This window comes from Herpailurus yagouaroundi, unplaced genomic scaffold (genome assembly GCF_014898765.1).
Source record: "Herpailurus yagouaroundi ecotype Mexico unplaced genomic scaffold, PumYag 191, whole genome shotgun sequence".
NCBI classification, from domain to species: Eukaryota; Metazoa; Chordata; class Mammalia; order Carnivora; family Felidae; genus Herpailurus; species Herpailurus yagouaroundi.
In genome coordinates this window covers 3,238,257-3,262,960 of record NW_024412422.1, presented here as the reverse complement: position 1 = coordinate 3,262,960, position 24,704 = coordinate 3,238,257, and the positions used below count along the sequence as shown (strand labels likewise).

The 24,704-nt window shown below is 54.8% G+C and overlaps 1 protein-coding gene across 5 annotated transcripts in view; it reads left to right on the top strand.

The window, feature by feature from the left end:
• Window positions 1–24,704, top strand: part of WSCD2 (WSC domain containing 2) — a 101,797-nt gene that overhangs the window by 50,536 nt on the left and 26,557 nt on the right. For 3 of the 5 annotated variants that reach the window (XM_040443671.1, XM_040443670.1, XM_040443669.1), the window contains exons 3-7: window positions 1,768–1,941; window positions 2,407–2,521; window positions 6,745–6,929; window positions 21,614–21,735; window positions 24,398–24,572. In XM_040443671.1, the coding sequence (XP_040299605.1) occupies window positions 1,768–1,941; window positions 2,407–2,521; window positions 6,745–6,929; window positions 21,614–21,735; window positions 24,398–24,572 (771 nt within the window). The remainder of the gene's footprint in view (window positions 1–1,767; window positions 1,942–2,406; window positions 2,522–6,744; window positions 6,930–21,613; window positions 21,736–24,397; window positions 24,573–24,704) is intronic. The other 2 variants (XM_040443672.1, XM_040443673.1) reach the window with 2 other exon arrangements.

Genomic DNA, 24,704 nt, shown 5'->3' with positions numbered 1-24,704 from the left:
GGGCTCTGGGCTGATGGCTCAGAGCCTGGAGCCTGTTTCCGATTCTGTGTCTCCCTCTCTCTCTGCCCCTCGCCCGTTCATGCTCTGTCTCTCTCTGTCCCAAAAATAAATAAACGTTGAAAAAAAAATTTTTTTAAAACGTTTAAAAATTAAAAATGAGGAATGGCCCCTAGTAGAGAGAATATAGTAGGTGCTCAATACATGCTCCACCCACACACACACCATCTTTTGATCTGACAATAAAGACCTCATGCTCCCAAAAAACCTTTTTCCTCCTCCTCCTCTCCCTCCCTCGCCCTCCCTTCCTCCTTCCTTCTCTCTTTTATCTTTTCTCTCCCTCCCCAATCTCTTCCCTGCCCCCAGCCCTTCTACATACATGGGACACTCTGCCCTTTAGTGAATTATTGACCTAAAGTTAGTGTGACACGCTCACGAGAGGGGCTGCCTCCCAGCTCAGGTGTGAACAGCACCCACGCCCCAGTCCAGGGGCTGGGATTCCCATCTGTGACGGCAGGGACATACATTCTTGAACAAGCGCAGGGACAAGACGTGGGCTTCTCCAGAGCTGTCGCCATCTGACGTCCCCGCTCCAGGGAGGCGAGCTTTCTCTTAAAGAGGGACTGTCCTTCAGTCAACCCTATCACCTCTGTCTTAGAGAAGAAATTCAGAGTGATCAGGACGAGGCCCATCTCCAGCGGGGCTGACAAATTCTGCACTCAGCAGGGCCGTGCTGGGGGGCACGACCGCCCGGGAGCGAGCCCGCCCCACCCCCCGCCAGACCCTGCTGTTCACCGTGAGCGAGGGGGTCACAAGCCCGTGGGTGAAATAGACAGCAGGCCAGCCAGGGAAAGTGACCGAGTGGCACGCGGTGTTTCCTGTGGTCATTTCCCCGCGAGGGCTGTTTGATCCCACGGGCTGGCTGGATCTTCCAGTTACTTCCAAATGGAATAGTGGAGAGAGCGCTGGCTTAGGGCCCCCTAGACCTGGACTTAAATCTTTGTTCTGCCACCAGTGAGCCACAGGCTTCGGGCCAGACACGTGACTTTTCTGGGCCTCTGTTCAGTCGTCCAAGAGCATGAACGTGGCAGTGCTCCCCACTGTTCATGGGAGTCCTCGCAAGGATCTTTGGATTTCAGAAGATGGGAGCAGTGGTTCAGAACATCGGTTCTGCAGCCCGATCGCCCAGGTCCACCCTGGCTCCGCGTGGGCACCACCAGCTGTGCTTCCGTGGGCAAGTGACTTCACCTCCCTGGGCCTCAGTTTCCTCTTCTGTACAGAGTGGGAATAGCAGTACTTACCTTGGAGGAGGATCACTGTAAGGATTCAGTGAGACAGTAAGTAGAAACCACTTAGCAAAGCACACGTCTAGGTCATAATAATTATAAGAACATATGGGGAAAGACTTGTATAAACTGTGAAGTGTGGTCTTCATGTGAGAATTACTGTTTATCATGAAGTACAGAAACCCAGTTACTACTTTAAGAAAACGTTGTGTATAGTTTCTATTTGTTTAATTTTTTTTTTTTTTTAATGTTTATTCACTTTTGAGAGACAGAGAGCGAGCAGGGGAGGGGCGGAGAGAGAAGGAGACACAGAATCCGAAACAGGCTCCGGGCTCTGAGCTGTCAGCACAGAGCCCGATGCAGGGCTCAGACCCACGCATTGTGAGACCGTGACCTGAGCTGAAGTCGGACGCTTTACCGACCGAGCCACCCAGGCGCCCCTGTTGTGTATGGTTTCTTACTGGTGGTTTTACATCACGTAAAGTCTTTCTTTGGATGAAAGCACTCACGTTGGCCCGCGTGTTGGCAAACTACGAAGTACGGCACGACACAGCGAATGGCCGGTTTCTCGTTCCACTCATCGTACCTTTGTGCCTGTCGTGTGTCAGACGCTGTGGTAGAAACATTTACGCAGATCCTTCCATTTTGGCCTCACTGGGTTAGTATTCTCTGACCCGGTGCCTTTGAGATATCCCAGTCCATGTGTCCAGGGAAAAACAGACATTTTAAGGCAGCTTGTAGAAATGACAGCATGCTCTCAGCCATGTCAAGCTCTTCAGAGCTGTCTTACTATGGGTCTCATCTGCGTGGCGCTTAGGGAATGACCTTGGCTTGGCTTCCCGCGTGCTTTGTTGTCACCAGTAGAGCCCAGGGGCTTGGTCTTAACCCTGGCTACCCAGAAGAGTCCCTTCCTCCTCTGCTGGCCTGCGCTGCCCTTACGAATCAGGGTCAGCCAGCACACATGACTTTTAGTCTCTTGTTTCTGCTTTTCTGCTCAGAGGGAGCGGCTGGTACCAAAAGGTCAAGAAAGCCACGTGACCGGAGGGACGCTGGTTGCCCCTGGTTTGCGAAACCCTTTCTGCTTTGTCCCCAGCCAGACCTGACTTTTCTCCTCTTCCCAAAGCCAAGTACATCGGCTGTTACCTGGATGACACCCAGAGCCGGGCCCTGCGAGGCGTGTCCTTTTTCGACTACAAAAAGATGACCATCTTCCGTTGCCAGGACAACTGTGCAGAACGGTAGGGCTCCGACGTCCCAGGCTCCATTCATTTCAGACCCCTTCCTTCCGTGGTGTTCTTTCCTTTCCTGTGGAAGGGCACAGTGGAGGATGAGCCCGTGGCCCCGTGGAAAGAGTGATACGAGGGTGTGTGTATGTGCACGTGCACGTGTGAGTGTATATGCGCATGCACGCGTGCAGATGAGCAGGACTGTTTGGGAGGTGGTTTGTGGGAGTTTGTGATCGTGGAGTCGTGGGACGCTGTGGCCTGGGTGGGAGTTTGTACGTATAGAGTGCAGAGTCAGCGGGTCATGTTTGTAAGCTTAGTGCACACACGGAATGGTCTTTAAACACTAGCGGCTGTGTGTGCAGGAGGCTTTGTGAATGTGTGTGCAAGGGTCCGGACTTGAGCTTGTGTGTGGGAAAAGCCCACAGGTGTGAATCTGAGTGGGAGGCTTGTAAGATGCCCATGGGAAGCGTGAGGTGGGAGCCTGGGGGTCAGGGGTGCATAATCCCTTGTTCTTCCCCCAGGGAGAAACACAGCGTTTCCCAATTGAAGAAGAAAATGATGTTCTCGAGGAGAACACGCACTGGGGGAGGGAGCTGACTTTCCAAGGGTGGACGAGGCCCCAAAAGACTGGCAGGTGGCGATGGGACCTTCAGTCCAGGCCTGGGCCCCAGCATTGCTGCCTTGGACCTGGAATAGCTTTTTAAAAAAAATTTTTTTTTTTTTAACATTTATTTATTTTTGAGACAGAGAGAGAGCATGAACAGGGGAGGGTGAGAGAGAGAGGGAGACACAGAATCCGAAGCAGGCTCCCGGCTCTGAGCTGTCAGCACAGAGCCCGACGCAGGGCTTGAACCCATGGACCGCGAGATCATGACCTGAGCTGAAGTCAGACGCTTAACCGACTGAGCCACCCAGGCGCCCCGGACCCGGAATAGCTTTGAAGAGGCTGCTGCCATGCTCACTTTCAGACTCTAGCCGGCTGGCCCTGAGGTCACCAACTCTGGAGGACCTCAGCTACATGGCTGTCGTGGAAATGAGCAAGTGGGTGGCCGAGGGACTCCTCCCTGTGTCCTTCATGAGGAAACACTGTCCCCTTTATAATCATCTGCCTGAGCCCAGGGCTGTCTCCAGCTTGGGAAGGTCTCTGAGCCCTTGATGGTATCGATTCATTAATTTATTTGTCAGACCGTGGGGAGACCCAGGTGAATTCCACAGCGTCCATGGCCCCATGGAGTCACAGCCTTGATGGGGAGACAGACATGTGAACAGAGAAGGGCAGTAGGGCGGGGTGAGGGTTCAGATGGAATGAATCACAGACGAGAAATGCAGAAGAGGGCCCCCAGCCCGCCTGGGGTGTCAGGAAAGAGTCCCAGGAGGTGACAGCCAAGCATCAAAGGACGAGTCAGATGAACTCACTTAATCCCCTTCAGTTCAGCAAATGTTTATCGCTGCTCACGTGTGTGTGAGGTGCTGGAGGTGCAGAGATGAGTCCGCCATAGCCCTGCCCTCGGGGGGCTCCCCAGCTAGTTGGGAAGACAGAGGCATGAGCAGGCTTGGGCAGTAGAAAACCAACAGCTTACACGTGGTGGGCATTTCCCTGTGCCAGGCACTGTTCTCGGCACTTGGCAGATATTAACTCTCATCCACCACGAGACCCCAAGAGGCAAGAATGTTGTGATCCACATTGCACGGATCGAGGACACCAGGGTATGGAGACCTCAAGCGTGATGGGTGCTGGGCTGAGGGTGCCGCTTAAAGTACAGGGGGCCCGTGAAGGTTGAGGGAATGGAGGGCTCAGGAAGAGTTACAGAGGTGAGATCTTAAGCCAGGTTTTGAAGGATGAATAGGAGTTTTCTAGGTAGTCCTAGGAGGACAGAAGTAACAGCACACTCAAAGATCAGAACTCCTGAAACATCCTAAATAGCCAGCATCCTTGCATAGGCAGTGGGGAGGGGGTGCACAGAAGGTCCAAGGGGAGTAGTCTAGAGGGGAAGCGGCAAGGCTGGCTGGAGCCTGCTGACACGGAGCCTTGAATGCCACCCGAAGCATCTGGCTTGGCCACAGGCAAGGGGGGAACCGCTGGGAGGCGTTCATCAGGAGAGTGGTGTCCATTCATTCGGCAAATACTTATTTAACATTTACCCGATGCCAGGCATTGAGAATGAGGCAGTAGGTAGCAGGGACGGGGAGGAGAGGGGCAGGGAGGGTGGATCTAGGGCAGGGTCCTCAGCCCGGAGTGAACACGAACATCACCCAGAGTCTTGCAAAACCAGATTGCCCGTTCTCACTTTCTGATTCAGTGGGCTTGGGGTACGGCCCAAGAATTTGCATTTTTCATGAGTTCCAAGACTGTCCAGGCTCTGAGGGTCCTGGGACCATGGTTAGAGCATCGCTGCGCCGATTTTCACACTCAGCTGCACGTTAGGGTCACAGTGCCAATTAAATTAGACTGTCTCGAAATGGGAGCCAGGTGTGGCATTTAAAAAATGCTCCCTGGGTGATCCTAATGGCCGTCCATGTTAAAGAACCCCAGATAGGAGGGTCAGTAGGCTGAGCCAAGCCATCTGGAAGCTTATTCGCCTGCGGTGGAGCCCCCGGGGGGGGGGGGGGCGGCCGCGGGTTTAGAGAGTGGAGAGGTATGATCTGTTTTAATTCTGGAAAGATCCTCCCGGCAAGGGCAACAGGAGGTTTATCGGGATCAGTAGTCTGGGGCGCTCCCAGGGACACCCCAGTGGCCTGAAGGATGGCAAGGCTCACTCCGTTTCCCTTCCCAAATTAGTTATCCGTTGCTGGGCAACCAATGATCCCCAAATGTAGTGTCTTAAACCAACAAACGTTTGTCATCCCACACCATTTTTGGGTGTCAGGAAATAATGGCCGGGAGTGGGATTAGCCAGATGATTCTGCCTCAGTGTCCCCATGGGCTTGCTCTCAAGGGACTGCAGAGACCTGCGGCCTCTGAGGGCTTGGACAGGGCTGGAGAATCCCTTCCCGAGACAGGCACGCACCTGGCTGGTGGCCTGAGGCCTCGGGTCCTCACCACACGGACGTGTCCTTGGGGCCCGCTTGTGCGTCCTGACGTGGCAGGTGTCTCCTGTCCAAGGGAGGGGCGAGGAGGAAGCTCCCACCGGCTCTGGAGTTACAACACCCACTGGAAGTGGTTTTTTTTCTTTTCCCTTGGAAATTGTTCCTTCTGTTAGTGGGTCCAGTTACATGAGAGGGGTCCGGGGTACCCCAGAGCAAAGGCTTCAGAGAGACGGGAAGACTAAGACGGGTGGAAGCAGGCTGGCCGAGCCCCAGGATTTCGGTGGGGTTCAGGCACCGAGACACCCGTTTGGTTTAAGCTGCTCTCCCTGTACCCGGCCAGGCGGGTGTGTGGAGCGGGCATGGGCAGGTGCCACCCGGAGTCGCTGAGGCATGTGGGGCACGAGGCGGGGCGGGTCTGTCTCTCCAGCTGCCCTCAGGTGTCCAGAGTCACGACCTGAGCTGACCGTTCCCCTCCGGCCAGCCTTATGTGGCCAGCATTCTGCAGGCTGCTGCCGGAGGAGCCTTCCTGGTTCCGCCTCCGAGGCGACAGGGGCCGATGAGGGCTTGTCCTAATCCTCTCCCTTCGCCCCTACCCGCTACAGCCAAGACAGGCCGTGGCGTCTCATCTGTTTACAGAACGAGTGTCCACAGCGTCCTTTTTAGGAAACGATCCCAAGGCCAAGGGGAAAGTAAGTCAAAAACCTTGCCGTGCCTGGAGTTTTGTTTTGTTTAGTTTTAGGAAAGGGAATTTTTTTCCTTGGCTGGATACGTGACCTTGGTTCTGCCATCTTCCAAGGGGATACGAGAGCCCCTGCCTCCTCCCTTCCTTCCAGCTTTTCTCAAGGGACATGGAGGCATCATTTTGGGGGATGTTTCCTGCAATAAAGGGGCTGGACTCTGGAGCACGGCTCTAGGCAGGGAGGAGCAAGGGAGTGGGTTGGGACAGAAGGACCCTGGGCTTGGAGGGGTGTGTGTGTGTGTGTGTGTGTGTGTGTGTGCGCGCGCGTGTGTGAAGTGTGCCACGTGTGGAAGTGTATAAGGTGGGTGTCAGTAGGACACAGTGTGGCTATGGGGGGGGGGGTGTCCCTGGGGGTCCTTGTCCCCAGAGCCCTCCAGTTGCCCTAGGTCTCCACTTTGCTGGGTGAGCCTCCGTGTCCCCGGGGTCTGCATGGTGGTAGCTGCCCTGGACTAACAGCAGCCTTCCCCAGGGGTTACCTGTATGCCGGGCTGGAGTTCGGTGCGGAGTGCTACTGCGGCCACAAGATCCAGGCGACAAACGTGAGCGAGGCCGAGTGCGACATGGAGTGCAAGGGCGAGCGCGGCAGCGTGTGCGGCGGCGCCAACCGCCTGTCCGTCTTCCGGCTGCAGCTGGCCCAGGAGTCTGCGCGCAGGTGTACGTGAGTTGGCCCCGCCCCTCCCCGCAAGGCCGCCTGCTCCCTGCCCTGCGCCTGCTGGGGCTCCCCAGCGCTCCCCGCAGCCCTGCGCCCGCCCCACCTTCCACCGCGGCCCTTGCCGAACGCTTTGATCCGTGGAATTCGGATGTTTCCACGAGCTGTGTCCCCTCCCTCCCACCCAGAGCGGCCTCCTGTCTTCCCGCCTCCTCCCGTCTTCCTCCTTGACAGAGTGAGCTGGAGCCTGAGCTCGGCCTGCCTTCCTGATTTTCTGAAAGCGTATTGTCTCTAATGATGATGCAGACAGAGATAATGACAAAAGCAGACACTTGGTCCTTTTCTCAGTGCCTTATGTGGAGTAGCACATCCTCACGGTGACCCTGGAAACGGGCGCTATTATTCTCTAACTCCCAGTTTACAGTAAAGGAAACTGAGGGTCAGTGTCCCATAGCAGCAGAGGACTTAAACCAGTTACAGGGCCCACGTCTTTCATGCTCTGCTTCGGTCTTACTGGACGTGCTCTCCAGTTTCCACACGGAGGGAGGGAGGGGAGTGAGCATGGACCCTCTTCCGCAGACATTGTCCCGCCGTCCCCCTTCTGGAACAGGTAATGTCTGTCTGGCGGGAATCTGCTCTGTGCCAGGCACTGTCCCAAGCCCACGACAAGCCCAATTTCATTTCTCTTCCTTACAGCCTCCGTAAGTGGTTACCAGTGTTAATCATTCCCATTTTGCACCGAGGAAACTGAGGCTTATCGAGTTTAAGTAAACCTGCCCAAGGCCACAGTGTATTTTAAGGTGATCCGCAAACCTATGAAGATTGCTGATGACCTTGACAGGAGATGGAGGGCTGGGTTTCTCCCGATTACCCTTCTGATGCAGTCCCTGAGGCAGGGACAGGAACCCACAGCCACACGTCTGACCCCTGGGCCAGCGTTTCACATTTGAATGTGCCCGTGAACCCTATGGAGATGTTGTTACAGAGCACGTTCGGGTTCGGCCGGTCAGGGTGAGAGTTTGCATTTCTGAGGAGCTCCCAGGTGACGCTAGGCTGCTGGGCTAGGGGCCACGCTTTGAATAATAAGGCCTCAGACCTCAGCAGAGGTGACGCTGCCTGCCCAGGACACAGGTGGGTTTGGCGGAACGTAGAGACAGGCTTTTCCCATGGGAATGCCATTGTTGATAAAAATTCGTGGTGGGTCTGCTTGGCCATGTGTTCCGTTTCCCAAATCCCGTGTGTTCGAAGCCCCACTCGGGCTTTTGCCGCGCAGTAGGGTGGCGCGTGTTGCCAGTTTGCAGAGGTGCGGGTTGCTGCCATCGGAAGCACTGTCTGCCTCCCCACGGGGGCGTCAGTTCACCCCCGGGGCTGGAGTCCTGGCTGGCCGAGGTGGCGTGTGAAACCCAGGCGGGAGAATGGCCACACAGCGAGTCCCTCGTTTGGCCGCTAGCGTAACGAGGGTTTTTTTTTGTTTTTTTTGTTTTTAATTTTTTTTAACATTTTTTATTTATTTTTGAGACAGAGAGAGACAGAGCATGAACAGGGGAGGGGCGGAGAGAGAGGGAGACACAGAATCTGAAACAGGCTCCAGGCTCTGAGCTGTCAGCACAGAGCCCGACGCGGGTCTCGAACTCACGGACCGTGAGATCATGACCTGAGCCGAAGTCGGATGCTCAACCGACCAAGCCACCCAGGCGCCCCACGAGGTTTTAATTTGATGGTGAAACTACCATCCTCACACTGATCCCCTTATGCCAGTATTTATGTTATTTTTATGGTGACCTTGACTATGTGAAGAGATGGCCCTAAAATCATGGGCATTTAGTGAGAAGGCTGCTGCCGCTATAACATCCTAGTGGATGACGATGGGCTGGATAACAAGAATAAGGCCATGTAGATCGTTAGATATCAGCCAGACCTGCTTTTGGTTAATGTTCAGATTGACTGGATAACCTGGACGTATCCCCTCTCTCTCTGTCTCTCTCTCTCATGCTCGCGTGCGCGCACGCACACACACTATTGTGATCACCTGATGTGAAGCACACTGTCACAGGCCATTGAAGATGTTCGGTCCGTTGAAATATACAAGCCTCGGCACACAAAGACAGTAGATTCTGTACAAGGGGGTGTGTCTTGCCCTTGTAGCAGTGGGGGGGCTGTGTGGGTGCTGCAGAGTAGCCCCTGAGGCTGGCGGGGATGTTCCTGCACCCCTCCGCTTGCCCACCTCGGCAGCAGAAAAGTTAGCCGGGATGGTGTTTTGTTCCATCTGAGAAAGGAGTCTTATATTTATGTCCCAAGAGGGGAACGTAGTCATGTCTGCTGAGGGTGGAGTCTAGGCTTCTCCAAGTCCACCGCAGTTGTCCTGAATCATCACTGTACAAGATTGGAAGCTTGGGCACCTTCAGCTGGAGATTCCAGAAGAAAATTGAAGCCTTATTAACCTCAAGGCTGCTATGGCTGAGATAAGAATGGAAGTGGCTTGGATAAGGAGATGGATGGTTGACGATGTGCCAATCCCGGTGGGCGCCCATTTGATACCATGGTGTCTGGAGAGAACATGGAGACCATTCATTGAACCAAAACACTTGATGAGCATCCACGGGGATTAGGCATGGAGAGGATGAGTGGAGAATAAAGCACAGTCTCCATGGTTGAGGAGCTCATGGTCTAGTGGAGAAACAGGTCCGGCACCAGTGGGGTCTGTTCAAGCATGGGGGTGTATATATGGGGGAATGGCAGGGGTTCTGTCTTCAGGAGCCGAGGGAGCAACATTTGGGTGGGATCCCATTTTAAGGAGACTTCTGGATGAGAGGGAGAGCCATATATTCCAGCCATGAACAAAAAGTCCAGGGTCAGCAAAGGTCATGTGTTGAGTGCCCTATTGGGAGCACCTTCTTATATGCTGATGTCCCGTTTTAGAGCTTTAGGAACTGAAACTCTGCACAGAAGAAGGCTGTTTTATTAGGGCCTTGAAAGATGCATGGGATTTTTTTCCTGGTGTGGAAGAGGAGGATATCCAGACTGAAGTTGCCAAGGGGTGGGAGGGAAGTCTAGGCAAAGGGAATGGGGTGTGCAAAAGCCTAAAGGTAACTTTAGGAAATGATGGGAAGGCATGATTTTTCCAAGGCCGCAGTGCTTCTTAGGGACTGAGTTTGGGCTGGAACCCAGTTCCCTGACTGCTCGTTTGGGTGCTCACTCACTACAGTGCTGTAGACACCTTGACCTCTTGTAAGGGATTCTGGACCTCATCTCCTCTCTTTTGGGAGAAGTCCTTGGATCTAGCTTACCTCCTCCTTTCCCTGACCTCTGATCTCTCCTTCTGCCCCATTTGCGGACTCGAAGCAAAACAGAATTGCCAGTGTCCTTGTGACTGGGTCAGAACCCAGTGGCACCTTTGGCTTCCCATTCCTGGACACGATTTATACACAAGTAAATCAGAAAGGGAGGCCTTCCGAGGTACTGGCACACGATAGCAGCGAGTATTATACCAGGCAGGGAAATGAGTAAACACACCAGGAAACAGGTATGGTGGAAACCGGATTCCGTTTGTGGAGTCATTAGTTGATATCAACAATGTATCTTAACTGCGTTTCCCTGAGCAGTGGCACAGAATTCTTAATGATTAGAAAGATCCAAAGGAGGCTTCTTGTCTCCCGAGCACCACTGGTGGGGCATACACCTTGCATAGGGAGGCAGCCTACATGTTTCCGAGGTGATGGAATGCTCTTACAGTAAGTAGTGAGAGCATTAAAAGGTTAGCAGAGCAAATGTCTGCAGGCACCCTGCTATTCTTCCTTGACACAGACTCTCAGGCACGTGGACTCTTTGCCCTTGTTACAAAAGAACCGAGAAATGGACTTCCTTCTTGGTTGGATTACATTTTTCACAGCAGTTTGCTAAATGTGTCAGCAAGTGTAGCTCTCCTCCCAGGGGCAGAGACCTGCCAGCGATTTGAGAACGTTACGGCTTTACAGGATGTTGCAAGAAATTTCATTTGCTTGAAAGATTCTTGCAAGATCTGTGTTAGAAGATTCCTTAGAACTACATTGAATGTGTTAGATACACGTCGGGCCCGTTGGGTGGCTGTCCATGGTGCTGACCGTCCTTTCGTGCAGCCTAAAGCCCCCAAAACTGGAGGCAGGCCAGATTCTCCCAGGATTCAGCACCTTTTCGTCTTGCTTGCTTGCTTGTTTGTTTGTTTTCTGTCTTGGTGGAAGTATTATGAAGCTTACAGTACCATGGAAAAAATAGATCCTTGACTTATGGCTCACACTTTACACAGTGTATTTTGTGTACTGTTAGTCTTGGCAGTTTTTTGTCTTTGAAAGTTAGAAGGGGAATTTCGTGCAGCACTTGTGTTGTGCTCACCGATCCTCCATTCTGGTGGCTTCTGCCAAGGGGAGCCTCAGGTGTTCGTGGCAAGTCACACTGGATGGATGGACCATGCCTAGCTCCTCCTTTGCCAGTTCTGGAGGTCTCTCCTTCACTTTAATAGGTGCCCGGGACCCCTGAATTGTATAGTTTATATGAATCTTCATGAGTTCTGCTGTGTAGGGTCGGGGAGATGACAGCTAGAAAAATTTCCTCCTTCTGCATCCTGGGGGGGGAGAATGGGTTTGCTCTTCGCCCCTAAGCAGAGTCCACAAAGGCTAGGGGGGCAGCGTAGGTTTTGAAATCAGGCAGACACCGCTTGTATCCCAGCTTTCTCACTTACTTGCCGTGTTGCCTCTGGCCACGTTGTTTCCTCTCTGAGCCTCAAGCGCCTCATCTGTAAAATGGGGACAGTTCCAACCTTTAAAGATTGCTGTGACCACCAAGTGAGATGAAATCGAGAAAGCACATAGCACGAGGGTATTGAGCCGTTGTGATGCCCCTCTCTTCCTAGAATGAAAACTCCTTAGTGCGCTCCACGTAGCACCCAATTCAAGCCGTTTGAATTTGCAACAGCCCTCAGGAGCCTTTGGTGCTGCCTAAAAATAGCTGGTTTGAATTCTTCTCGGACAGTTAGGCTCTTTGTGTAATTCAATCTCTCTCTGATTATAGGTGGCCGTTAGCAGCTCCCAGCTCACTGCCTTTCCTCCTCACTGGCATCTTTAATGCAGTAGAGCCTGGCCTAATTACCCAGGGGGTGGTGGCCTCTTTCAAACCAAGGGGAACTCTTCCACGCCTGCCTTTAAGCTGATGCCTGGTGACATTTACCTCATTTTTGTGAAGCCCCGGAACAAAGAGAGGATAGGACTTCAGAGATACTTGCAGCTGGTTCCAGGCTGTTCTTCATCTGCCCCCAGCAAAGAGAGTTGGTGAACAGTTGCTCTGCTCACCTCTTGCTAGTAAAAGCCTCAAGCTGCCGAGGTCATGCACCATCCCAGCTGGCCTGGCAATGAAGAGCTGACATTACAGAATGTGGGGCATGGGCTTTTGTGACGCTGGGGCCCCTGCTGCGGGCCCGGAGAGGGTTTCTGGGAAATTCAGGTGGCTGGTATGGGGTCTCTGGAGCCCCCGACCGTGTTAGGATTGGGCAGGCTTCCCACAGAACGGCAGAGGGGTGGGAAACCAAAATGGGGTGTCGGAAAGGATTGGGGTCACATCCCAACTCTGCTCCCCGCTGGCTGTGTGACCTGGAAAAGCAGTTGAATCTCGTTACATCTCCGAGGCCTCCACCTGCAAAACAGGATAATAGTATGGTCCACCTCACAGGCTGCTGCAAGGATTAATTGAGATACAGTGTGTACAAGATGTAGCACAGCTGATGTGATTACCATCGTGAGTGTGTAGTAACATTGGCCATGAGGAAGACATGACCCAGGGCTGCTGCTGTTGTCCAGGGGGACCATTCTCAGAGAGTCTGGGCTATGAAGAACAGTGGCCCTGAACTCCACGTGGGGTTTCCCTGGGGGATTACAAGTGCTCCGAGATCCAAAGATATTTTAAGTTGGGTTCCCCCAGAGGCAAGGATGGGAACCTTGGTTTGCTTGGGAAGTGACCCCAGGATGCATCTCTGGGAGGGATGGAGGAGTGAGACAAGGAAGGGAAAGAGCCGAAACAAGGTCCGCTACAGAGCAGGGCACGCTGAGGACAGCCGAAGTTAATCCCACTGGGGAGCTCGGGGAGACGGCGGTGAACGTGCTTCAGAGGTGTCCCCCTGGAGGGGCAGGAAGCTGCAGCATTTACCTTCCCGCACATCCCCGTCATTGGCTGAGGGTGGCCCCTGGGGACATGGCCCAGCCTGTCTTCACCAGCCCTAAGGCAGAGTCCTGGGTATATATTGTGGGTCGCTGTCCATCTGTATCGGGACAGGGAGCGCCAGGGGCCCTGACACCGGGGCATTGAGAGCGTCTGCTCTGTAAAGTCTAGCCACCCTTCACGCATCATGGACAAGCGGAGGAGAAAGGAGCAGGGAGGGATACTGAGTCCTGGTTAGGTCTTAGGCACGTTAAATGCCATCACATGGGACCTCCACTCTCACCGTGCAGCACAGATGTGATCCCTATTTACAGATGAGGAAACCGAGGCTTAGGAGGTGAAGACACCTGCCCAAAAGGACACTCAGCTTAGTAAGTACCTGACCCAGGTCTGTCTGAATTTATTTATGTAGTTAGTTATTTATTTAGTTAGTTTTGAGAGAGAGAGAGAGAGTGCATGCGATTGGGGGAGGGGTGGGGAGAGAGGGAGAGAGAGAGAGAATCCCAAGTGGGCTCCTCACTGCCTGCCTGGAGCCCCGATGGCAGGGCTCAGACTTCCGAACCACGAGATCATGACCTGAGCCAAAATCGAGAGTCGGACGCTTAACTGACGGAGCCACCCAGGCGCCCCCGTTTGAATTTAAAGCCAGTTCTCTTTCTGCTGGGCACCAGAGCTTTCTGCAAACGGGAAGGCATCTGTTCATGCTGTGGGAGTGCAAAATTCTATCACAGAAGAGTGTTAGGAAGGTCAAGGGATCCTGACTGGCCACCTCTCCTTCCTTTGCAGACCCAAGTAATGAGAAGGCCTCACCGCTGACGGGGAGGACCACTTGTCCATTTTACAGATGGAGGAAAGGAGGGGCGTGGGAGAATTAAATGTCTTCTCCATGTTCTGACCACCAAGCCATAGCAGAGAGCAACCTGCGGAGAGAAATGGACTGCAGAGTGCTCCCCTGATCCCTGAGAACCCCACCTTCCTGCCGGACATCAGGAAGCCCTCTGCGACCCTGCGGTTTCCCCCGCCAAAAGCGGAACGGGCAGGACTGTAGGAAAACCCCACATCCAACAGGCCAACTGCTCCTGGAACCGCCTTCCCGTACCTGGTCCCCTCCTTACCACATCCTTGGACACACATGGCCCAAAGAGAGACTCGAAGCAATGCCTCCTGATCCCACTCTGGCTCCTTGAAACCTCACCTTATTTGGTATTCAGGGCATTCAACTCAGCCCTCTTCTCTAAGCTGGTAGGGTCAGGGACTCATTAGCAGATGCTTAAATGTCAAAGGGAGACAACCTCCGTGGAACTGGGCTTACAGTCTTCCTTCCGCCTTCCCACTCTCAGTCTGGCGGCCCGCGGATGGCCTTCGTCCAGGCGTCCAGGCCAAAAGGAGGAAATCACATGGAGCGATGGCAGGGAAGAGGTTCCTGCCCCCTCCCCCACCGCTTTTCGGGTTAAGTCTTAGGGCAGGAGGCAAGGAGACCGGTCCACCGACCTTCACCTGCCCCTTCCACTCTACTTCGGGCTCACCAGACTCAGGCATATCCGTCTCAGAGTGAGCCACCCAGTATTCGCACCTCCATTTTAAAGATGAGAACATCGAGGCCCCAAAAGGAGAGGAAACTTGCCCAAGGGCGAACACCGAGGAAGGGGGTAGCCGCCGACGGGCACTATGGGAAGAGCTGCCTGCGTGACAGGCACAGACTCCAAGGTCCAGGGAAGGGAAGTAGAGGTGGCACCAGAGCTCGTGTCTCCTGGCCGCTAGGCTTCCGCTCCTTAGCTAGGTGGCTCGTCCCGAGCCTGTCACTTCCAGGAAAGTGCTATGGCTTCTTGGTGTGGTGCCAGACTGGTGCCTCTTCTGGAGCCCCTGGGTCAGGGCCGACCCCCTCAAGGCCACCTGCAGACGCAGGGCTGATGTAGCCCCATCAGCCAGAGCCCAAGAGCCAGGCCCCCCCAGCTGGGGGTGATGAAGGCAGGGTGTTTGGCCGGGGGGGGGGGTCCAGATGCACGCGTGTGGGCTCACGGGACCTTGAGTGATGCCCCGGTGATCTCAGCTACTCAAGGTCGTATCTGCAAGAGGATGTAGGGGTGACTCCTAGCAGTGGTGACCCAAAGACCACCTTGGGCGGGGCGCCAGCTGTCACGTGCCCATGGGCAGACACACTCCTATGCAGAGACTCACGTCAGGTTCAGGGTTACACAGGACCGAAACAGATCCCAGCAGTGCCCCGGCTGCGCACTCCAGGCGTGGGGGTCCCCGTGCTCTCAGCATCCCGGGGAGAGCCTTGTGATCTTATCTCTTGTACTGTACAAGCATGAAGTGGCCTCGCACTGGGGAAACAGACATGCTTGCAGGATCTGAGGTCCTGGCTGTTCAGGGAATTTTTGAGAAATGCCCAACCCCTGGTGGCATTGAGCCTGTCTGGGGGGGAAGTTGGCTGCGGCTTAGCCCGGCCCTCCACTAGGAGAGAGAGAGAGAGCCCTTCTCCACCCAAGCTACATGGTTGCCAGGCAACCCAGAGAGATCACCGAGGATTGCATCTCTGCCCCGTGGTAGAGGTCCCACGCACAACCACACGGTCACGTACAGATGCCCACCGTCAGGAGACAGCCTACACCCCCAGGGTCCTGCATTCCCACTGAGACAGAGCCACGTGGCCACATTGGTGGACTCGGTGCTCAGCATTCACATGCCCAAACAGATCGGTTCTCACGTTACCGCACGTGTCCACAAGATGCACACACTGCCTCCTTGTCACAGACCTTATGCACACACGTCCCACCTCCCAGACACACCCTCACTACAACCAGGCCCATGGCTAATCTCGTGATCAGCCCCTCCCGCCCCGCTGATGGGCAGACAGATGCACTCACCCCACGGGTGCCCATACACCGCCCCCCCCACCTCCTGCTTCTGATACAACTCTTTTCCCCAGCACAGTCTCAGAAGGGTGGGGGTGGGGATCCATGAAGGAAGCACCCTAGAGGGTAAGAGGTCGTGGGCTTCGGATCCCTACAGTGTACCCAGGACTGCCCCAGTCCCAAAGGGGCCACCCTTAGCCTCCACCCCAAAACTGATTCCCGTAGCAACCTTCGCGGCCTCAGCCATGACCCAGGGGAGATGGTCTCTTGATTCGCATCCTGGTGGGAAAGAGGAAGGTTAATTTGAATGTGGTTTTAGAGACTCAGAGTCAAGACCTGGGCATTTTTTGGCGCTCCAAGAAATCCGACTCCAGTGTCCAGATGTCCCAGGGCGACAGCTTTGACTTTGTGAATGATTAAGTGGAGTGAGTGTGAAGGGCAGGATCCTGGGACAAAGTAAATGGCCCAGTGTTTTGAAAATGCCGATTCAAGGCCTGGGGGTGGCTTCTTAAAGAGAGACAGCCGAGAGAGTGTGAGAACTCTGAGCTCAGACATTCCTGGGTTGGAATCCAGAAGCTGCTACTTGTCACCTGTGTGGCCTTGGGCAAGTCACTGTCCCCCTCTGAGCCTCATTTTCCCCTTCTGTATAATGGGGAAGAAAGAGACCTTCCTTGTAGGGATTAGGGGACCAAGTATATCAAGTGTTAGGGTGTGTGGGGTAAGAGCCCAACTCTTAATATCAGCTCAGGCCATGACCTCCCAGTTTGTGAGATCGAGCCCCGCGTTGGGCTCTGTACTGACAGCGTGGAGCCTGCTTGGGCTTCTCTCTCCCTCTCTCTCTGCTCCTCCCCTGCTTGTGTGTGTGCGCTCTCCCTCTTTCTCAAAATAAGTAAACACTAAAACTTTTTTTAAGTATATCAAGTGTTTACACATTGCCTGGCACACAGCCTCCGATAATACCCTCCAGAGTGGAGGAGACGTGTCACTTAGATTCCAGTATCCGCTCTGCCTCTTCAAGTGGCACAGCTGACTTGTGTCGAGTGGTTTCAACCCTCTGAGCCTCGTTTCTTCATCTGTCAAAATGGGGATCCTGAGATCGCAAGCCGATGTGCGTGTTCAACAAGGCCGCGCCTGGGAGCGCTCAGCCTGGTTCCCGGAGGACAGCACGCGACTGATAATTCAGGAGCCACAATCGTAACGGGGATACTCTGATATTACTATAAGCGCCTCATTATCATAACAGCATCGGTATTATTGGAAGGAGCATGGACTTGGGAGACAGAGAAACCTGGCTTCCATTTCACTCCGTTATTTGATCGCTCTGTGCCACTGGAAGGCAGCTTCCTTGAGCCTCAGGTGCCTCGTCTGTGAAACGGGAGAGGCCCCAGCATCTACCCCATCTGGGTGCTGTGAGGGTTAAGTGGATCCCAGGCACCCAGCAGGGAGCCTGGCATCAGTGGGGACTCAGTGAATAGTAGCAGAGTTGAAGAGAGAAGGCGAACTCCCTTGTTTCTAAAAGCAAGGCGGGGTCTCTCTGCCCTGTGACCCGAGTGGGCTGACAGCTGAGTTTTCTGGGTAAGCGAGGGTCCGTGCACCTGCTTTGGGCTTCCCACCTCACTGCTGCGAGTCTTTGGCTCAAATGCCTGGCTCCCCTCCCTGACCTCCCCTTGGGTAGCACATTCTCTGAGCATCATCGAATCTTCCTCGGGATGACTCATGAGTTTATGGGGCTTCCCTCTGAGCATCCTGGGCCACGGGATGGGAGCCTGTCGCGTGTTCCCCACACAGGACACTGGTGGCCTTTGGGGGGTAGCAGTTCCTCATCTGGGGGCTGGAGGGCTGTCCTGTCCAGAAGAGCAATCTGCATAGTCTGTCCCCCACCCTGCCATGCATAAGGGGGGAAACCGAGGCCTGGAGGACCAGAGGGCGAGTCAGCAGCATCCTGGCCACCCCCAGCCTTCACAGCACCCGCCACCTCCCTCCCCAGCCTGGAGCAGGAGCGAGGGCTCCAGGAAAGCAGGGAAGAGAGAACTGGATGGTGCGAGCCTGCGGCGCGCTCTGGAAATGAGCCATTTAACCAAATTCCAGATGTCTTCTCCGTTTGCTAGATTTGCCTCCGCGAGGAATGACTTCGGGCTACTGGGTGCCAGGTGGTAGAAGGAATCACTAGGGTGACAGCTGACATTTAAGCCGATCGTTCCCGAACTCCCTCCCTCCCCCTCCTCCACCGTCTTTCTGCCTGGGGAGCGATTCCGTAGCCCTTTCTTTTCCTGCACGTGAACGTGGATAGATGTGTATATGCCAACAGGGCGGGCTGACTCCCCGGAGAGACCCAGAGACAGACGTATAGAGTGGGGGCATATACGTGTTTGCAACTTTAACTTGCTTCCCTTTTTCCGAAGGGCTGACATTTTGTTGCTGACAGCGATCCATAGTAAGTTTTTGCCACCGGTGGGGGCCTTAGGTTGGTCCCATGACCTCCTGGTCTAAGTCCTGCCACTGTCGGCTGCAAAATGAGAGTTTGCCCCCCGCCTTCCAGAGTTTTCCCCAAGGTGCAGTGAGGTGATGTTTGTGAAGTTCCCAGCACAGCAGCTCACACGTGGTAGGCACTCGGTAACTGACGTCTATTTTTGTGCTCCTGGTTTTGATCTGCACTGTGTGAACGGTGTCCTTGGTTTTACGTGAAAGCCGTGTTCTGGAAAGGTTCACATAACTCAAACGTGAGCACGGCTGACCTCAATTTTAAATGGGCATCATGGGGGCGCCCGGGTGGCTCAGTCGGTTAAGCGTCCGACTTCGGCCCAGGTCATGATCTCACGGTTCATGGGTTCGAGCCCCGGGTCGGGCTGTGTGCTGACAGCTCAGAGCCCGGAGCCTGCTTTGGATTCTGTGTCTCCCTCTCTCTCTGCCCCTCCTCGCTCTCACTCTCAAAAATAAACAAACAACAGCAAAAAATTAAGTGGGCATCGTGAACCTTTTGGGAAATTTGACAGGGGCATTTAAAAACTTTTAAATTTGTCTTAATGACATTGAAAAAATACATATTCACTGTAGAAAAAGAAAAGGGTTTTATTTATTTATTTATTTATTTTAATTTTTTTTTTCAACGTTTTTATTTATTTTTGGGACAGAGAGAGACAGAGCATGAACGGGGGAGGGGCAGAGAGAGAGGGAGACACAGAATCGGAAACAGGCTCCAGGCTCTGAGCCATCAGCCCAGAGCCCGACGCGGGGCTCGAACTCCCGGACCGCGAGATCGTGACCTGGCTGAAGTCGGACGCTTAACCGACTGCGCCACCCAGGCGCCCCAAGAAAAGGGTTTTAAAAAGATGGAAATAAAAATTGCCTATACTGCTACTCCATTCGTCAGCGTTCTCCAGGGAAACAGAACTTGTAGGAGTTTTATTTATATATACGTTAGGAGACTTATTTAAGGCATTGGCTCATGCAGTTGTGGAAGCTGGCAAGCCCGACATTTTTAGGGCAGACCAGCAGGCTGGAAACTCAGCAGTTGATGCCACAGCCTTGAGGCCAAATTCCTTCTCTGGGAAACCTCAGGTTTTGCTTTTAAGGCCTTCAACTGATTGGATGAGGCCCACCCTTGTGCTCAAGGGAACTCTCCTGTAAGTCTTCCCAAAGTAAACTCATTATAAATGTTAGCCACATCTACAAAGGACCTTCCCAGCAGCACCTGGACGTATGTTTGAACAAACACTGGGGCGTCATAGCCTCGCCAAGTTGACATAAAACGACCATCATGCTTGCCGTTCAGAGATGACTGTGGCTGTCAACATGTTTGCGTAGGTCCCTCTAGAGATTAATGTCGAGGGTTCATTTTTTTATTAAAAAAAAGCACCTTTTTTTATGGGGGCGCCTGGGTGGCTCAGTCGGTTAAGCGTCCGCCTTCGGCTCGGGTCATGATCTCACGGTTCGTGGGTTCGAGCCCCGCGTCGGGCTCTGTGCTGACAGCTCAGAGCCTTGAGCCTGCTTCGGACTCTGTGCCTCCCTCCCTGTCTCTTTCCCCCTCCCGCACTGTCTCTCTCTCAAAAATAAATAAACGTTAAAAATAAATACATAAATGAACCTTTTTAAAATGTTTATTTTGAGAGAGCAAGAGAATCCCAAGCAGGCCCTGTGCTGTCAGGGTAGAGCCCGACGTGGGGCTCCGTCTCAGAATCTTGAGATCGTGACCTGAGCCGAAGTCAAGAGCCAGACGCTTAACCGCCTGAGCCACCCAGGCGCCCCTGAGAGATCACTTTTGTACAAAATTGATATTTGGTCGTATGGGCAGTTTGATAGTCTCTGCTTATATTTAGCATCTTGAATGCATCTTTAGCTCTCTAAAGGAGGCTTGAATGCCGTTGTTATTATTGGTGGGCGCATGGAGTCCCATTGTGGTGGTGGTCTGTGTTTTATTTGCCCGGTGCTTCGTCGTTGGGCACCCGGCGGTTCCCAGTCTTCCACGTGTTAATGCGAGTGAGTGCGGTGGGGAACGTCCTTATTTATACATCTGTGTGCCCCCCACAGTGGGTGCCACAGGGGCCCACCCACGTCCCCTTTCCCTGCAGCGACTGCCAGCAGCCAGTGGTTCACGTCTGCCCACTTGCGTGAAAATAAACCTTGGCCCCAGAGGAGCAGGCTCTCCCGGGATGTTGTGTCCCGCGGTCAATATCTGATGTGCGGCAGGGAAGGGGGGGACACACGGCCAAGGCCGGGCCCCTTTCCTTGCAGTGGGACCGGCTGTGGCACGGCTTGTCTTCCATGCTTGGGTGGGACCCAGCCGAGGTGACATCCTTGCTCGGTTCCTGCCCTGCTTCTCCCCCGCCCCCCTCTCCTGAGAGCACACCTCAAGAAAACACTGTCTCAGGTCCTGCTCGTGGCAAACCGGGGCTCAGGCACCATCGCTGCCTGTTGCTTTGGGGTGACTGTGCGGCCTCCGAATTCCCTGTTGTGTGCCTGATCGGGTTATCTTAAAGGCGGTCCCTCCGGCAGATCAGTCCCTCGTAACCTGTAGGTGCTCAGCACTGGGTGGGCAGAGGATGATGGGAGGGAGAAGACAGCCCTGGGTACTTTGCTTCCCTTGATCCTCGAGCAGCCGTCTCCTGAGGGGATCACGAAAATCCTCCATGGCGTGTATCATCCCCCTGAATGGGGGGTGACCGTTGTGGAGGATGAATAAGGCACAGGAACACTGACAAAAGGGGACAATAGGACCCCACAGGAACATCGCGGGACCGTTGACAAGGATGCCGGGGTTGAGAAGACTTTGAATTATGTAGCCGATCCGTCTCCACTCTGGTACACTGTGTGACCTTGGGCAAGACTCTTGCCTTCTCTGGGCTTCGATTTAAAAGCACTTTTCGGGGCACCTGGCTGGCTCAGTCAGTTAAGCGTCTGACCCGTGATCTGGGCTCCGTCGTGATCTCACAATTGGTGAGCTCGAGCCCCAAGTTGGACTGTGAGCTGACAGCGTGGAGCCTGCTTGGGATTCTCTCTCTCCCTCTGTGCCCCTCCCTCGCTCACAGGCACATGCCCTCTCACCCTCTCTCAAAATAAGCAAACATTAAAAAATACATAAAAGCGCCTTTCTTTAGAAAGTGGTTTGCCAAGCTGAGATCTGACCACTGCTTTTCCCTCTGGCCCTCCAGATGGAAGCGCAGTCTTCCGAGGCTGCTTCCGCAGGCCCGACAACCTCTCCCTGGCCTTGCCCGTGACAGCCGCCATGCCGAACATGTCCGTGGACAAGTGCGTGGATCTCTGCACTGAGAAGGTGAGTCCAGGGTCCTGTTCACAGAGCTCCGGGGGGGGGGGGCGGGGGGGGCAGTGTGGAACAGCTGGAGGAAAGGGGGTGCTTGGCTGGAGAAGCCGCAGCTCGGGCAGGATGAGGGGGTCATCCCTCTGATGTGTGACACGGGAGAGAAATGCAACAGTTTCCTGTGGATCTAAGGGGCGGAAGTTACAGGGGGCCGATTTCTTTCCCCCTGAGGAAGCGGGTTTGTTCTAATCGTGGGGAATGCTCAGGCCTGAGGCTGACCTTCTAACTGGGCCTACAGGCATGAGTAGACGATTGTCAGGGAAAGGCAAGGGCAGCCCCACTCTGGGACAGAGTGAGCTCCCCGTCACCGGAGGCAAGCACGTCGAGTCAGGGCAGGTGTGGCATCCAGAACGTTGGGCGTTGGAATGAAGTTGGACTAGATGATCTGTGGGTCCTTTCTCAGCCCGAGATCCTCCCTCCCTGACCAGAGAGCAAACTCCACAAGGGTAGGGGCTGTGCCGTGAACACTGATGCCCCCCCTCCCATACCCAGAGCAGAGCTGGGCACAACACTGGCACTCAGTGATGTCTGAGTCCTTCTTTCAAGGTGAGCTCATTGCACGAGCAGAAGCGCCCCTCCCCCACCACAGAAAGGTGGTTGCCCATGCCGAGAACCTACTTTGTGCCAGGCCCCGTGCTCGGTGCTGGGGATGCACGGTCACCAAGATGGCGTGTCTGTCCTCAAAGATGCTGGCGGTTGTGGGGGGGCCTGCCTCGTGGCTCCTGCTGGGTGCTCCGGCCTGGACCCCAACTCCCGAATGCCCCACCTGCACTGAATTGTCCTGCTTGGCCCAGCCCTCACGGGGGCCCCTGATCCATGAGGCACACCTCGCAGGAACGCGGAGGGCTGCCACTCACCGAGCACGGATCTCACGCTTCACCTCTCACGTCAAGGCTTAGACTCGAGAATTTTCACCCCCATTTCACGGATGACAAAAACCAAGGCCCGCACAGGGGAAGGCCCCTGCCACACCTACGCTCTGAATTTCTGAGCTACCCTAGAGACCTCCCCTCCCCCTCCCCAGAGAGGCTTCCAGAGCCTCCGGGCAGGCAACTTCAAGTCACCAAGCATTTCCTGAGTGCTTACTCTGCTGCTCCTAAGAGACTTCCTGGCAAGTCAGGGGCCAAGTTCATAGGCTTAGGAGGCTTGACCAGCTTTTGATCCAGCTTTCTCTCTCTCGGGTGGGCATGGATGCCCCTCTTCTATGGCATCCCCTCCAGGTGGACAGTCCTCGGTCCCCGAAGCCTGCAGGTGGGACGCCAACAGTGAGACAATGAGGTCCCAGGGCAAAGCAGCGTGTAACAAAGGGTCAGACTGCACGTGGGATTGGGAATTGAGGGTATGTGGGTGGATAGGAAGTCCCCCCCTGCAAACCTCCCTCTTCCAGTTTCTTCTGATCTCCTTAGGGGGTCGCAGGAAAAAAAAAACCCGGGGATTAAGTGACTGAGGGTACAGCACTGCCGGTGCCACGGGTGGAGGAGATCTAGGATATCGGGGGAGGCTCGCTGTGTATCACCTGTTAGAAAATGCCATCAGGGGCGCCTGGGTGGCGCAGTCGGTTAAGCGTCCGACTTCAGCCAGGTCACGATCTCGCGCTCCGTGAGTTCGAGCCCCGCGTCGGGCTCTGGGCTGATGGCTCAGAGCCTGGAGCCTGTTTCCGATTCTGTGTCTCCCTCTCTCTCTGCCCCTCGCCCGTTCATGCTCTGTCTCTCTCTGTCCCAAAAATAAATAAATGTTGAAAAAAAAATTTAAAGAAAATGCCATCAGTCACGGCCCACGCAGACCCACCTGCGTACCAGCGTCTTGGTCTCTCCCTCCCTCTCTTTCTCTCTGTCTCTGCTAAGAGGTGAAGTCCCTATTCAATGTCTGTTAGAAAGAAACCGATCCTATGGTGCCACGCTTGCTGAATTGGTTTGTTACTAGATTATTCCTGGGACCCGCTATCGGGGAGGATTCAGGGCTGCGGATCTGGAGCAGAGGCCAGTCGGGCAAGGGGCAGCCCAGTCCCCTCCGAATCCAAGTCCCCCCCCCCGCTCCCGCTTCGCGGCTCCTCGGGACAAATGAAGCAATTGGGAGCAGCTGTCGCCACGAAATCGTGGCTGCACGTGGCTGTCAGTATCCTGTTTGTTGTGAAAGAACGGGCTCACACAGCCTCTCCCAAGGCATGGGTTTCGTGTCCCCCCTGGGGCCCGGGGGACTTAACGGTGGCAGGGCGGGCGACGGTGAGAAGAACGTTTCCTGGTAAGTTTTCCTTCCGGTCCTCCCGGAGAAAGCTTCCTCTTGGAGCTCAGGTGTCTCCAGTACTTTCCGCCTTCCGCTAGTCTCCGCCTTTGCAGGAAAAGCGGAGCCCACCCGGCTCGGGGCCTCGATGCAATTGGATCACACGGTTTTCCTTCTCTAGTGTTTGCAGCTACGGCGTGGAGGTGGACGCCGGTGCTGGTTTTATTTGTCAGTTACACCTTAATAAAGCCGCGTAGGAGGCGCGCAGGGAGGGGCCGAGCTGTGAGAGTGAAGTTGGCCGCGAAGGGGACGCTGGGAACGCCAGCTCTCCTCTGCGTTGGGAGCCCGGTCAGTCCCGCGGCTTGGTGACCTCCCTCCTCCCCGTGTCCCGCTCCAGGAGTACCCGCTGGCGGCCCTTGCGGGCACCGCCTGCCACTGCGGGTTCCCCACCACGCGCTTCCCGCTTCACGAGCGGGAGGACGAGCAGCTCTGCGCCCAGAAGTGCAGCGCGGAGGAGTTCGAGAGCTGCGGGACCCCCCGTTACTTCATCGTGTACCAGACACAGGTCCAAGGTAAGCCTGGGCTCCCCCAGCTGACCCCCGGATGCTGTCCAGGGGCTTCCCTCCCCGGAGGTGCCCCGGTCAGCCCCTTTCGTGCCGCTGGTGCTGCTCAGACCGGGGGGGGGGGGGGGGGGGGGGGGGGGG